The sequence below is a fragment of the Sycon ciliatum genome, chromosome 13 (assembly GCF_964019385.1).
Source record: "Sycon ciliatum chromosome 13, ocSycCili1.1, whole genome shotgun sequence".
Classification (NCBI taxonomy): domain Eukaryota; kingdom Metazoa; phylum Porifera; class Calcarea; order Leucosolenida; family Sycettidae; genus Sycon; species Sycon ciliatum.
Window position 1 is genome coordinate 21,913,424 of NC_088655.1, and position 12,998 is coordinate 21,926,421.

The following is a 12,998-nucleotide window of genomic DNA, read 5'->3' on the forward strand; positions in this document are numbered from 1 at the left end:
ACATTCACATAATCAGATACGTATCACCACGGCTTACCATGCCTTCCTTGACTTCAAACCGGTCGAGGCGGATGGTGCTGGGTTTCTAGGAGCAAACAGAGCACATGCAATGATAGCTGTTCAGTACATAACAAGCAGCGACCAAGGAGTGGATAGGACATACATGCACAGTTAAACATGTCAAGACGATCACTCGCATAAGGCGACCACCTGTCCAAGAAGACCACTGAAACCAGGACCAGGGGATGGTATTTCCAGTCAAATGAACCTGGATAAGGAGACCACCTGGTAACAGAGACCACCTTTTGAAGGTCCCATGAGCGGTGGTCGTCTTACACAGGTTTCACTGTGCTGTGTACTGTATAGGCAGAAAATTCCGTCGGTGAATAATTTCGTCCAACTCCAAAGAAAGGGAGTTCGTCCGGTTGTAAATTCCGTCCATGGATCATAAGAGTGTATTGAAAAGCTGGACAAATTGACTTTCTGACTGTATAATTTATTATAGTATCATGTTACAGTGATGGAGAGTTACTCTTAACTCGTATCCATATGTCCTTTTCTCTTCTACATAAATTGACATTAGTCCGGCATTTAATTTAGTCCAAAAGCTCCTTGGACGAAAAAGACGAAATTAAATTCCAGACGAATATTTCTGCTTATCCAGTACATGCAAAACTTGAATGGGCCGGAAATTTGTCGACTTACAGTATCCGCTATACAGTAGGCAGTGAAGAGGAACATCACACCAGTAGCTTGCTTATTATTACCGTAAAATCCCACCAGAGCGCCCCTACCTCCTCGACGCTTCAGGTGGGGAGGGGCGGACGGGCGGGTCCTACTTGCCGCATTCAGTGCTACATGAAAAAGTACGAGTCGTAGACTCACCCTGCGAAAACTGTTCGTGCATCTCGTACACCGACCAAAGGTCAAGAGCCAGGAGTCGTACAGACCCGTCAAAACTCAGGGTTTGTGCGATCCCTGGTCAAGAGGGTGGGCACTGTTGCGTACATTTCCAACGGGGTCGAGCACGCGTCGACTCTGCAGTACAGTACGGCATCACAGACTGTGACAGAGTCATACGAGGATACAATCAATCACGTCCCTGACAAGAAGTCAGGGAGGGGCGGATAGGAGAGACGAGGCGCTCTGGCGGGATTTTACGGTATTGCTATTGTTATTAAATTTTTGATAGGGCAATCCCCACAGGCCTAAGGCGTTCTTACAGGGTACCCTAAATGTGCCAATATAATACAGTGAATCCTGTCTAAGACGACCACTCAAGGGACCACCTTCAAAGTGTGGTCTCTGTAACCAGGTGGTCTCCTCGTCCAGGGTAATTTGACTGGAAATAGCATCCCTTGGTCCTGGTTTCAGTGATCTTCTTGGACAGGTGGTCGCCTTGTCCGAGTGGTCACCTTAACAGGTTTTACTCTACATGGTAACGGAAGCGAGAAATAGAGGCGCTTACCTTGTAGCTGGAAAACACCAGCTCGTCGGCAAACTCTACCGGGTTACCTTCGTACTTAACACCTCCGCACGGCTGCAGGGTGCCAGATAAAACAAAAAGAACACAATTTAAACATGATAGCATCGTTGGCCTCCAGCGAACGTCCCTGGTTAGGTTGGTGACCTTTCCCGTTTTCTAAACTAACGAATATTCAAACATGAGAGAGACAAACGGGCAAATATCGGCACACCAGCGAGAGCACCCTCGCACGCACACCAATGCTGACACACACCCCACCCAGCGCACACACACACACACACACACGCACGCACTGAGAGAGACTTGCCGTATAAAGGGGTCGGTGGAAATCAACCAGATACTTGAGAATCCGGTCCATAGAGAGTAGCGGAATTGGACCATCGCGTGTAGCTGTTCACAACACAACACAGAAGATATTAGTTTATGGCCACACAAACAAACAGACACAAAGCTGAAAGGTCCTACTGTTCAGTCATTACACACTGACAAGGAACTGGGCATCCAGAATAATAGTGGTCTTCTTTAGAGCGCGTGCCAGGATTTAGTTATAAAGAAAGAGAGAATGAGAGAGAGAGAGAGAGAGAGAGAGAGAGAGAGAGAGAGAGAGAGAGAGAGAGAGAGAGAGAGAGAGAGAGAGAGAGAGAGAGAGAGAGAGAGAGAGGGAGAGAGAGAGAGATTAATGGATGGAAGTTTGCTCTCATTATTTTCTTGTGACATGCGCTTACATGTGTTAGCCGGCACAAACCGCGGATAGACATGGAATCGCGGACAGGTGTCCTCCAATTGCCCTGCGATAGAGAGAAACAGAGCCAACACAGAACAAAGAATACAAGAAACGGTTCATACAGGGATAATCGGATCACAAACAGGGTGGTACTTAATCCACACAATGCTTACTACACACAGCACTACACTGAGTGCGTTCAATTATAAACACGATTCGCGCTATTCACATCACCCCATACGAATAGGGTGAATGGATTCCGAATCGATTCCAGGGCTCATGACATGAAAATCAAACGACTTGAATGCACTTGAATCGATTCAAGTGCATAATCGAACGCAGCCACTGGATGGCACCTCTGGAAATGACCCCATACACGAATACAGCCTAAGGCAGCAACGGCACATGCAACACAGTGCTGTATAGCACACCTACAGTCAATTTTGCGTATAACGACACTCGGCCGGGCATCAGAAAAGTGTCGTTATTCGCGAAGTGTCCTTATACCCGAAGTCCCATTATATGTATTTCAGTTAGATGGGACTTTGCTCTGGGCATGGAAGTTCTGTCGTTATTCGCGAATTGTCGTTATATCTGCAGTCGTTATCAGCGAAGTTGACTGCACCCAGACCCAACCATGCATGCGCACGCACAAATGGACACACACACACACACACACACAGCAGGTAGATGCTTCTTACCCATCAGATCCCAATCGTATAGCTCCAGAAGTTTGTTGAACAGGAAATCGTGGAATGTGTTCAGACAATCCATTGTGAAGTCCTGAAATACAACATAGGACGTCACATCATTGGTACTTGAAAGTTAGTTTACTTCCTTTTGTGTACCTCTTGCGTACTTGAAAGTCAAAACATCATGCCATTTGGCTGCGTAGTTTGTGGGTGCTTCCTGGGTCGGCCTCGTTTCGGTCTTTGCCGCTGCGCGCTGGGCGGAAGTTCGTCGAACATACAACGCAGTACACTTCACGCCAGTCTTCACGACGATGCGTGTGTTCACGGCGCGGAAGAATGTCCTACCAACCCACCACCTTCGTCATCTTACTATACCGTATGTCCGCACCTTTAAAGCCATGGCGGTATATTCGATTATAAAGCCAGTCCCAGTTATAAAGCCATGGGCTTCCTAAATGAAATGATATAATTATGAAGTATGTTTTGTAAAAATGAAGGAATTAATACGGTAATAGCACACTTATAGCCCAGCAGGAAGGGTGACCAAGTGGAAAGTTCTGTCTACTTTGACTGTTATGGCATGGCATAGTGTGTGAGTTATTTTATATCTAAAATAAATATCTAGGAAAGCAGCGGTGTGTCGAATATAAGGCCGTGGCTTTAAAGGCGCTGACATACGGTGTAACTTTGAATGCCGACAATGAGCTAGTCGGTATGTTGGTAGGACAGTTCAACACCTGAACGCACGCATCAAACAACAAACACCACTTCACATACTTCCACCTAGGGCACACCAGCAAAGACCGAAACAAGGCCGATCATGCAATTTGCATAAATACGTCAATGTCAATTTAGGCATTTACCAACGCGGCTGAACCAAGCGGCAGGACGATCCAAACGGTGTAAAAGTGGATACCGGTGGTGATAAAGCAATGAAGCCATCCCCAAAACAGCACATGAACCTCCGAAAATCATTACCATGCCAAAATTCTAAAGGACGCTTCGTGCAGCTTTATCACTCATAAACCGAATCTACTGAGTGAAGAGAACCCACACGGTGACTATCAACCAGTGAAGTGATGAACTAGCAGTATCGGAGGTGGCCGGATCCCCACCTGCCTTTATTGTAAAACTAACCTCATTTCGAAAAGAGGCCACTTTTGTTCAGTGGAGTATTTTTGTTCCTCATGGACCACCGAAGTGGACTGAACGGTGCTCGCGAAACTCCTGCTGCAAAGAACCTACACTGTAGGTCTAAGACTAAGAGTCATGCGTAAGAGAAAACGAGAGCAACAGGACGATCGTGGTCAGTCTGCTGCTCAAATTGGCATAGACAATTCGTCTGAACATGCGTTGGATTTACCCTCGAAAGAAAACTACGACTTGCCTGCCAACATTCAGCAGACATCGTCAGGAAAGAGGGAGAAACACCTCCAAACCCAGAAGGAATCCAACATGGGTATTCTGCAGATCCACAGCATGTACAGCAGGATGATTCATCGCCAGACCCCGTCAGCGAATAATTTCGATGAAGATCTTGGTTATGCAGGAGAAGAGGAGGTGCAATGCAAAAGATATGGATGCAATCGTCGGAGACCAGCGAACCAGATATGTGTATCCCGCTAACCAGTAAATCATCTTGTAATAGTTCGTCTCACGGTGTGGCATCCAGCAGCTCCTCGGAACATGGCACTGTACCAGTGGGTAGCTGGGATGATCAAAGGCCATCTGAGAGAGCACCGACCAAGACCGCGTCAAATCAGGGTTTTGCGCCTGCTAGTGAGTCTGAAAGCGATTCGTTGGAGAAATAGCCACCGAACAGGGTGTTCTCCGCTGATAGTGCTTCTGGAAGTAGTTCAGATGAAACTAGTCCATCTGGATATGCCGCTGACAGCGGAGGCTCGGAGAAGGACTATGATAACCATGACGACGAGGTTTCACCATCTCTTCAAGCAGTAACAGATTTGACATACAGTTTCAAAATGAAGCGGTTAGAGAGAAATATGAGCGCTCGAGTAGTCAGCGAACAACTGAATTCTCGATTTAAAACCCAATACAATGGGAAACAAATTCATAACTTCGAAAACGGTCGTTCGAATCCTGATAATTCGAATATGGCTTAATTCGAACATACCGCTTAATTAGAAGTTATTCCAGCACCGATTTCTATCAATACGATTCCCACATAAAGAATTCTGATAATTCGAACCTCGAACTGGACATGTCCGGTTAATTAGAAGTCCCACAGATTCCACTTACATAGAACATGTGTGGGATTTGTGCTGATAATTCGAAGTTAGCAAAGTGTAATTCGAAGTTCACTGTACACTGTACCGGTCAGTTCAGTTTGCACTAGCAGGTTGTGCCGGTCAGTTCAGTGTCCATTAAATTTGTGTCTAAGGTCCATAGCGCAACTCTGCGTGACCATGAGAGCATTTTGACATACGTAACGAGAGAGCTTGGAAGCTCAGGGCCCTACGCTATGCTTTTTTGCCTTGATGACCTAGACAAAAAAAAGCATAGGGATGTTATAAATTCTTTAAAAAAATCCTTTTTTTAAGACAAAACCTGGGATTCGAACCCGCACTATCGCGCGCCCTGCATGCATCCCCCGATACACTTCGCATACATACTAATTCTTCCAAGTTGTTTCACATTGTGATCTTGCATTTGAAAGCCCTATTTGAATATGCATTGTGGCCAGCCGTCTTTTATGGCACGGTATGGTAGGGGATAGGTACGGGACAGGTACGATCGATGGTAATACGACACCGTCTTCCGTACCGTACCGTACCATCAAACACAGCTGGCCACATACAGCTGCCCGCAATATTCAAATAGGGCTTTCAAACGCAAGATAATAACGTGAAGCAACTTGGAAGAATGGGTATGAATGCGAAGTGTATGGGGGAATGCATGTAGGGCGATAGCGCGGGTTCGAATCCCAGGATATGCCTGAAAAAAAATAGGAGAATTGAAAAATTTATAACATCCTATGCTTTTTTGCCGTCAGATACGGATAGCGCCAGGCGTGACACAAACAAACAAACAAACACACAAACAAATACCAAATTAAAGCGGTGTGGACCCTGGCTAGCGCCAGACGTTACTGAAGTAACGTCTTCTGCATAGCTACGGGAATAAATACCACTGTACTTTTCCATGCAGCACTGCACTTTTCCCTAAAAAGGAGCATTTTATAAACAGTATTTATTGGCCTAGTGGTATTTTATAAACAGTATTTATTGGCTTTTGGGCCCATAAATACTGTTTATAAAATACCACTAAGGCCAATAAATACTGTTTATAAAATACTCCTTTTTAGGGAAAGTGAAGGTCAACAATATATTATGTATAATAAATGTAGTAGCCTCAGGATTTATTGCAATTACATACCAGTTATAAAAACCTCGGGGGACCTCGGTTTTTATACTGGTATGTAATTGCAATAAATCCTGAGGCTCCACATTTATTATATACATAAGATTCAAATAGCTTCGAGAAAAAGTCGTTTCGCATTGCTAAACCTCACAAGTTTTCTTTTTCGAAATAGATTTTTCGCGAAATATCGCCACCACCAAAAGTTCGAATTTTCGCATTGCTAAACGTCCCTATTGTGCTTCTTCCCTGACATGTTTACACAGCAAAAAATCTTTTTTGCAGCAAATGGTCGCTTTAATACAAGTAGAAGTTCATCGATTTTGGTTAAACCTCTTTTGAGACTTCTTTGTTCTGCGGCATGACCGCGGAACTAATATTATTCATTGCTATTATTAAATTATCGTCTCCACGTCGCTTACAAGTATCTGTGCTCATTATGGAAATACGGTAACAATAAGGTTTGGGTGGACTGGACAACCCGTCTATGTGATATAATAATAATAGTTACAGTTCGCATGTCACTCATGGAAGGATCCATGGGCTTAACGCATCTGTCAACGAAATCCAGGCAGAAGAGCCGACAAAAGGCATCTCATTATTGTTAGAACGTATCGCAGCAAGAACAACTACGCAAGCGCAGCACATTTTTCCACAAGCATCAGCCATTCTTTCTTGTCTAGAGCCAGTTCAAAACAGTAAGAAATATCAATATTGGCGTGCTTTAGATCACTTTTAATATTGTCAATCCATCTGAGATGGGGTCGGCCACGTGGGCGCTTGATGTCCCGGGTATTAATTGCCATCTCCAGTGCTTGGTAGGATGCTGAGTTACGTCCTTCGCGAACAACATGGCCCAGCCAGAGCAGCCGACGTCTGCGACAGGTAGTGCTGACTGGGCCTTGTCGCGTTGAGGCGTACACCTTGGCATTCGACATGTGGTGAGGGTACACCACACCAAGCAGGTACCGCAATTTTCTGCGGTGCCATGCGTCCAGCCGATTACTGAGTTGCTGTGTCAGGGCCCACAGTCCGCAGTTATACAACAGGATAGGCAAAATGAGGGCAGAGAACATACAAAGTCTGGAGCTCAGTTTATGACGCTTCCACGAAATGGAGCCGAACGCTCTATTCGCAGCACCTATTCTTGCCTGAATATCCTCTGCGGACCCTAACAAAGAGCCAAGCAGCTTGACAGATCGCCAAGAGGAGTCGGCTTTAGTTACTGTAATATATTGTGTTTTCTGAATATTTAACATTAGGTTATCTTCTTTGAATTTTTCACTTGATTTCTCCACAATCTCCTCGACTTCTCGCCTCTCCGTGTCATGGATTGTTGTGTCGTCTGCATATTGGGTGGTTGGTGCTGGTAAAGATAAGTGCGATAGTATAGGATCAAGGTGGCGCATGGCTCCCTCAGCATACACATTGTACATGATGGGAGACAGCGGATCCCCCTGCACTACTCCGATATTTGTAGCAAACGCTTTGCCTAAATGAGAACTGAGTTTCACTCTCACCGTCGTGTCCGAGATCAGAGTGGCAACGACATCAGTGGCAGCTCCAGAGTCTGAAAATCGCGCCAACGCCTTCTCACGGACAATGGTATCAAATGCTCCGCTGAAGTCTAATAGTGCGGCAGAGTATTTCCAGTCACCGAGTAGTGCACGTTCGCACATGACACGCGTATAGAAAACTCCGTCAGCCGTGGAGCGTCCGGGTGTAAAGCCTGCCTGACTTTCACGTACATATGAGGTGGTAGATTGTTGTGAACGCATGGTGATGATGCGGGTCAGCACCTTGCGAACAACTGATAGCAGCATGACCGGTCTGTAACTTTTCGGTGCACCCATAGGTTTTCCTCGTTTGTATACTGGCACCAGAAGGCCACATCTAAGGTCAGGTGGGCAATAGTGGAGTTCCTTAATGGAGTTGAATAGGGTAGTCAGCCATGGAGTAATGACAGTCGAAGCCGTACGTAGCAGTGCCGCACTGATCCCATCACATCCAACAGCGCCTCCGATTTTCTGGTGCATGATGGCCTTCCTAATCTCTTCAGAGGTAAATGGTTCGTCTTTCGCCTTACTGTTAGGCTGTGCCGGGAAAAGCGTTGGCTGGTCGCTCCGGTAAAACACTGATGCGAAATACTTGCTGAATTCCTCCAAATTCCAATTTACATTTGTGACATTTTCACCACTATCATTTGCGAGTCGTACTGGGGAAGGTTTGTCAGGATTTCGAAGTGCTTTTAGCTGTTTGATGGCATTGAAGTACGATCTTGCATCCGGTCGTAATGCGTCCACTGCCTCCGCTTTGTGCTGCCAATATAAGTCACCTTCGTTTCTGAGTAATGCTCGGATACGGTGAAGGATCTTGTTTCTACTTTGTGTTAGTTCTTTCCGCTTGTTCGGATCTTTTTCCATATGTATCCGGCTGTGAATTTCTTTTTGTTGAGTTGATAGCTCAATGACAGCAGGGCTCGTACTTCTAGCAATCCTCTTCTGTGGTTTCTTTCTTCCAAATGCCTTTTCCGCTGCTGCATGGGTAGATGACACAAATCTCTCCCAGGTTTGGTCTAGCGTGGAAATATCTTCAGGTGGGGTGTTTATGTCTGGCAACGTGCTTGCTATGGCATTTTTGAAACTTTCAGCAGAGTCTTGTGTGGGTTCGTTGTACTTGATGAAACAGCGGTCGTTGGTTGCTTTAGATGTTGTACACCGCCAGAATGTTAGTCGAAAATCTGCAATAACCGGATGGTGATCGGATCTTGTTGTGAATCCACCGTATGACCTGGCATTCACAACGCGCACTGTGTTTGATCTTCGCATAATCACAAAATCAATCATGTTTCGAACAGGTTGGCCATCCCTGTGTACGAGCCCATCCGAGAACCATGTCGAACGATGCTGCATACGATGTTTGAACATGGTGTTGCACAACATCAGATTTTGCTCCTCACACAGCTCAATCAGTCTCTCACCGTTCGCGTTGCTTGATACGTGCTTGGAGAAACATCCCACTGCACCTCCTGAAGCAGGTCGGGCGCTCCCTACTTTTGCATTCAGGTCTCCCAATATCATAAAATCATCTCTTCTACTGACCTCCCGGGCAATACCTCGTAGTGTGGAGTAGAAGTCATCTGTTTCCTGAGGATGTGATGTCGAGCGTTGCAGCGTCGGAGCGTAGCAGCAGACCACCGTGAGGGAGTTGCTGTCACGTCGAGGTCCATTTCGGAGACGAACTGATATCATCCGTTCGGAGATAAATTTGTACGACTCCACATTATTTATTAGTTTCTTGTTGATGAGAAGGCCAACTCCAGCTCTGGACGACGAGCCACCCGAACGATACAGAACATGTCCGTTGTCGTACGTGTCTACACCGGCTCCGTTCAGCCAGGTCTCCGTCAGTCCGAGGATGTCAAGCCTGTATTGTTCGAAATCTTGTATTATTGTAATTTTCTTGATGTTGCTTTTCAAGGAACGAGCGTTGAACGTTCCTGCTCTGAGGGACGAGTCATTCCTACTGCGCTCCGTAAATACAGTAACTGTTGCCTTCGGCTTATTCAAGCAACTCATCTAGTAGCAACTCATCTGTCTGGAAACATTGTCAAGGAACAGAAGTCTCTCGCAAGAGCGAGAGCTGCCGGGAGCTCAACCCGACAAACCAAAAATGTATGTGATATGACTTCATACAAATACCCATGATGAAATCACCTTTGGCATAGGCTCAGGGCTCAAAGACAGAGTGTACTCGATGTTGAAACGAATGAGACGGGTCGAAGGAATCTGCAGTCGGTTAGAGAGAAAGATACCCAGACACACAAATAAACCAGGGTTGCACACGCATAAGCATACACAGACAGAAAGACAGATAGACAGAAAGAAAGACAGAGAGACACAGACACACACACACACCTTTGACCTTTGATGACCATCGCCAGAGGCGATGATAGCAATGCTACGTCAGAAGCCATAGCAACTTGTGCTGGGATTGCACCATTCAACAGCTTGCAAGGCTGAAGAATTGACCATCACTATTCAGCCTGGTCTATACCATACAGCTATTTGAAGTGACTTTTTCTGGCCAGTGAATCCCAATTTTTGGTCTTTTTTGGGTCTTTTTTTGGTCACGCACACATACGCACACACACACGCACACACACACACACACGCGTGCACACGCACACACACACACACACACACACACACACACACACACGCGCGCGCGCGCACGCACACACACACAAACGCATACACACACACACACACACACGCACACACACACACACACACACACACACAAATGCAGCAGAGTGATAAAATACAAATTTCTCCAACATTGTACTAGAGATCGTCGCAAAGGTTTTCTGTCGTCCCGGAAACAAACATCGTTTAAATCATACTCTGACCCTCTTCTCCCCTCAGGTCCCGAACAACAATATTTTAATACACCTACAGTCCATTCATCGGAAACTGGCCCGCTGGCTTTTGAAAGTCGGATTTCGGCCGAATTGAGGATCAAAAACCCACTTTAAATCTCAAAAATCTGGGTTTTGGATCTGCTTCTCCATACATTTTGCCATGGCATACCTGTCTTAATTGTGTAAAACCTGGCTTAATTTCTATTTCCCTGTTCTTGGACATTTCTGGCCTCAAATGTGGCAGGGAGTAATTGCACGGGTCACACAATGCAGGATGTGCTGTTGTTTTCACGATATCTACAACTATGTGAGAGAGACACCAAAAAGTTAGGGTGCCAGTTTCCAATGAATGGACTGTAGATTACAAGTTATACAGCACTGAGGACTCACTGTCGAAGCTTCCAACGCCAAAACAAACCAACACCTAAAAAGGATACAGTGGTTCCTTTATAAACCCGCAGCATTCATGCTAGGGACATTCTGCTGGATTAGAAAATCTGATTTACTGCTGCAATGTGCATGAAAAAGACATTTTGGCTGCTCAAAACTATGCTGGTTCGTAGAGGGTGCAGGCTTAACAACAAAAAGAGGATGAAAAAAGTGTTTTACCTACGAGCTGCACGCACTAAGCGATCATCAGACAACTATTGGGCAGCCTGGAGCCTCTCTGTTTTGAGGGTGCTGGTTTACAAAGTGCTGGATTAAAGTGGGACGAGTGTACTGTGAACTCAACCTACCATAGACAGGTCTTCATGAGAGATCAGAGAGAAGCCCTCAAACTCGTACGGAATATCCTCGACGCGAATCGTGGTCGGGCTGGACGTCTGCAGGGCGAGCACGCAATGTTTACACAAGCATCAAACCCGACAAGTGCACAAACACAAACTAAGCCAATGAACTGACATCGGCTGCTGTGGGGATAGTTTGCACAGAGCTCTCGCACATCTATCACATGACCATATATGGACGGCCAGTCGGCCATGTTGCTCCACTCCTGTATCTATGGGTCACATGATGTCGGCCATATTGGCTCCACTGTCCACATGCGCCATGAGCAATTTCTACGCAACTTTTTAGTCACATGACCAAGATTCGAAACCAACCTATAGTAGCATTATACTACTGTTGTTGACATGGAAATCCGGTCGCACGTCTAGCGGCCCCAGGGTGCCGGCCAGGCAGCCGTGGATAAGCGGTACACACAGGCATTTATGCGCAGCAGCGCGCTAGTCGCATCGGATCAACACGTGCCCTGCACGCAGCGTTCTGTACGCGCTGAGGGCGCCGGCCACGGTCAATCGACCAGATTTCCATGTCCACGACAGTAGCATATGATCAGTGCATAACCCATGTCAGAACTAAAAATAAGAACGGCCTGGGCTACGAGGATGACTATCCAATTCTTCGGCAATCGAGAGTACTGTGGGCAAACACTTACAGCAAAGTTCTTCAGCGGGGACAACTGTATATGGTAGCAGTAGAGACGATCGCGATTGTTTGAGTTGGTCACGCATGGTGTGATACGCTGTGTACGTGGAGAGAGAGAGAGAGAGAGAGAGAGAGAGAGAGAGAGAGAGAGAGAGAGAGAGAGAGAGAGAGAGAGAGAGAGAGAGAGAGAGAGAGAGAGAGAGAGAGAGAGAGAGAGAGAGAGAGAGAGAGAGAGAGAGAGAGAGAGAGAGAGAGAGAGAGAGAGAGAGAGAGAGAGAGAGAGAGAGAGAGAGAAAGTTACGCTTATAAAGACAGGTAAGTTCAACAAATGAGATAGTGAGAGAGCCGGACAGACACAGAGATACTAGCCAGACAATGTACGCCTAACGTGCAGAAAGACACAGGATTTCATAACGCATCACAACTGCATATAAACACACACACACACACACACACACGTAGTCTAAGGGCCGGGTTATTCTGTGGCTGCGCTGCTCCGCGGCAAGTGCCAAAGCTGCGGCGTGCAGCACGGTTCCACTAACCCCGCAGATGTCGTGCAGCGGAGCCGCAGTGGAACCCGGCCCCAAGGCGCTTTGGACATTAACTGACCTCTTCTCCACGGTAGACTCCATGGAGAACTCCCTTCTTTTGTGCCTCCTCCGAGCAGGAGCAAAGCTTCCCAGTGTCGCTCTGACATAGAGGACACCACACATACGCAACACAGAATCCACCATTACAGCTTGTAAAAAATAAAAGAAGATGAAGGGGATAACCCGCACATGCTTCCACGCTCAATCGCCAGTATCATCAAGAGTACATGAAAAGCAGAGTGTGCAGCTTGGGGCCTTTTCTGCTATGGGTGTCTGT

The 12,998-nt window shown here is 46.4% G+C and overlaps 1 protein-coding gene across 1 annotated transcript in view; it reads right to left on the reverse strand.

Annotated features, from left to right (window-relative positions):
- The window catches only part of LOC135829616 (ribonuclease 3-like), a 49,769-nt gene that overhangs the window by 28,975 nt on the left and 7,796 nt on the right, over window positions 1–12,998 (reverse strand). Inside the window, exons 4-12 of the mRNA XM_065342015.1 lie at window positions 12,741–12,821; window positions 12,142–12,228; window positions 11,441–11,527; window positions 9,997–10,068; window positions 2,912–2,993; window positions 2,212–2,274; window positions 1,794–1,876; window positions 1,469–1,540; window positions 38–85 (exon numbers count right to left, since the gene is read on the reverse strand). Coding sequence (XP_065198087.1) covers window positions 38–85; window positions 1,469–1,540; window positions 1,794–1,876; window positions 2,212–2,274; window positions 2,912–2,993; window positions 9,997–10,068; window positions 11,441–11,527; window positions 12,142–12,228; window positions 12,741–12,821 — 675 coding nt within the window. The remainder of the gene's footprint in view (window positions 1–37; window positions 86–1,468; window positions 1,541–1,793; window positions 1,877–2,211; window positions 2,275–2,911; window positions 2,994–9,996; window positions 10,069–11,440; window positions 11,528–12,141; window positions 12,229–12,740; window positions 12,822–12,998) is intronic.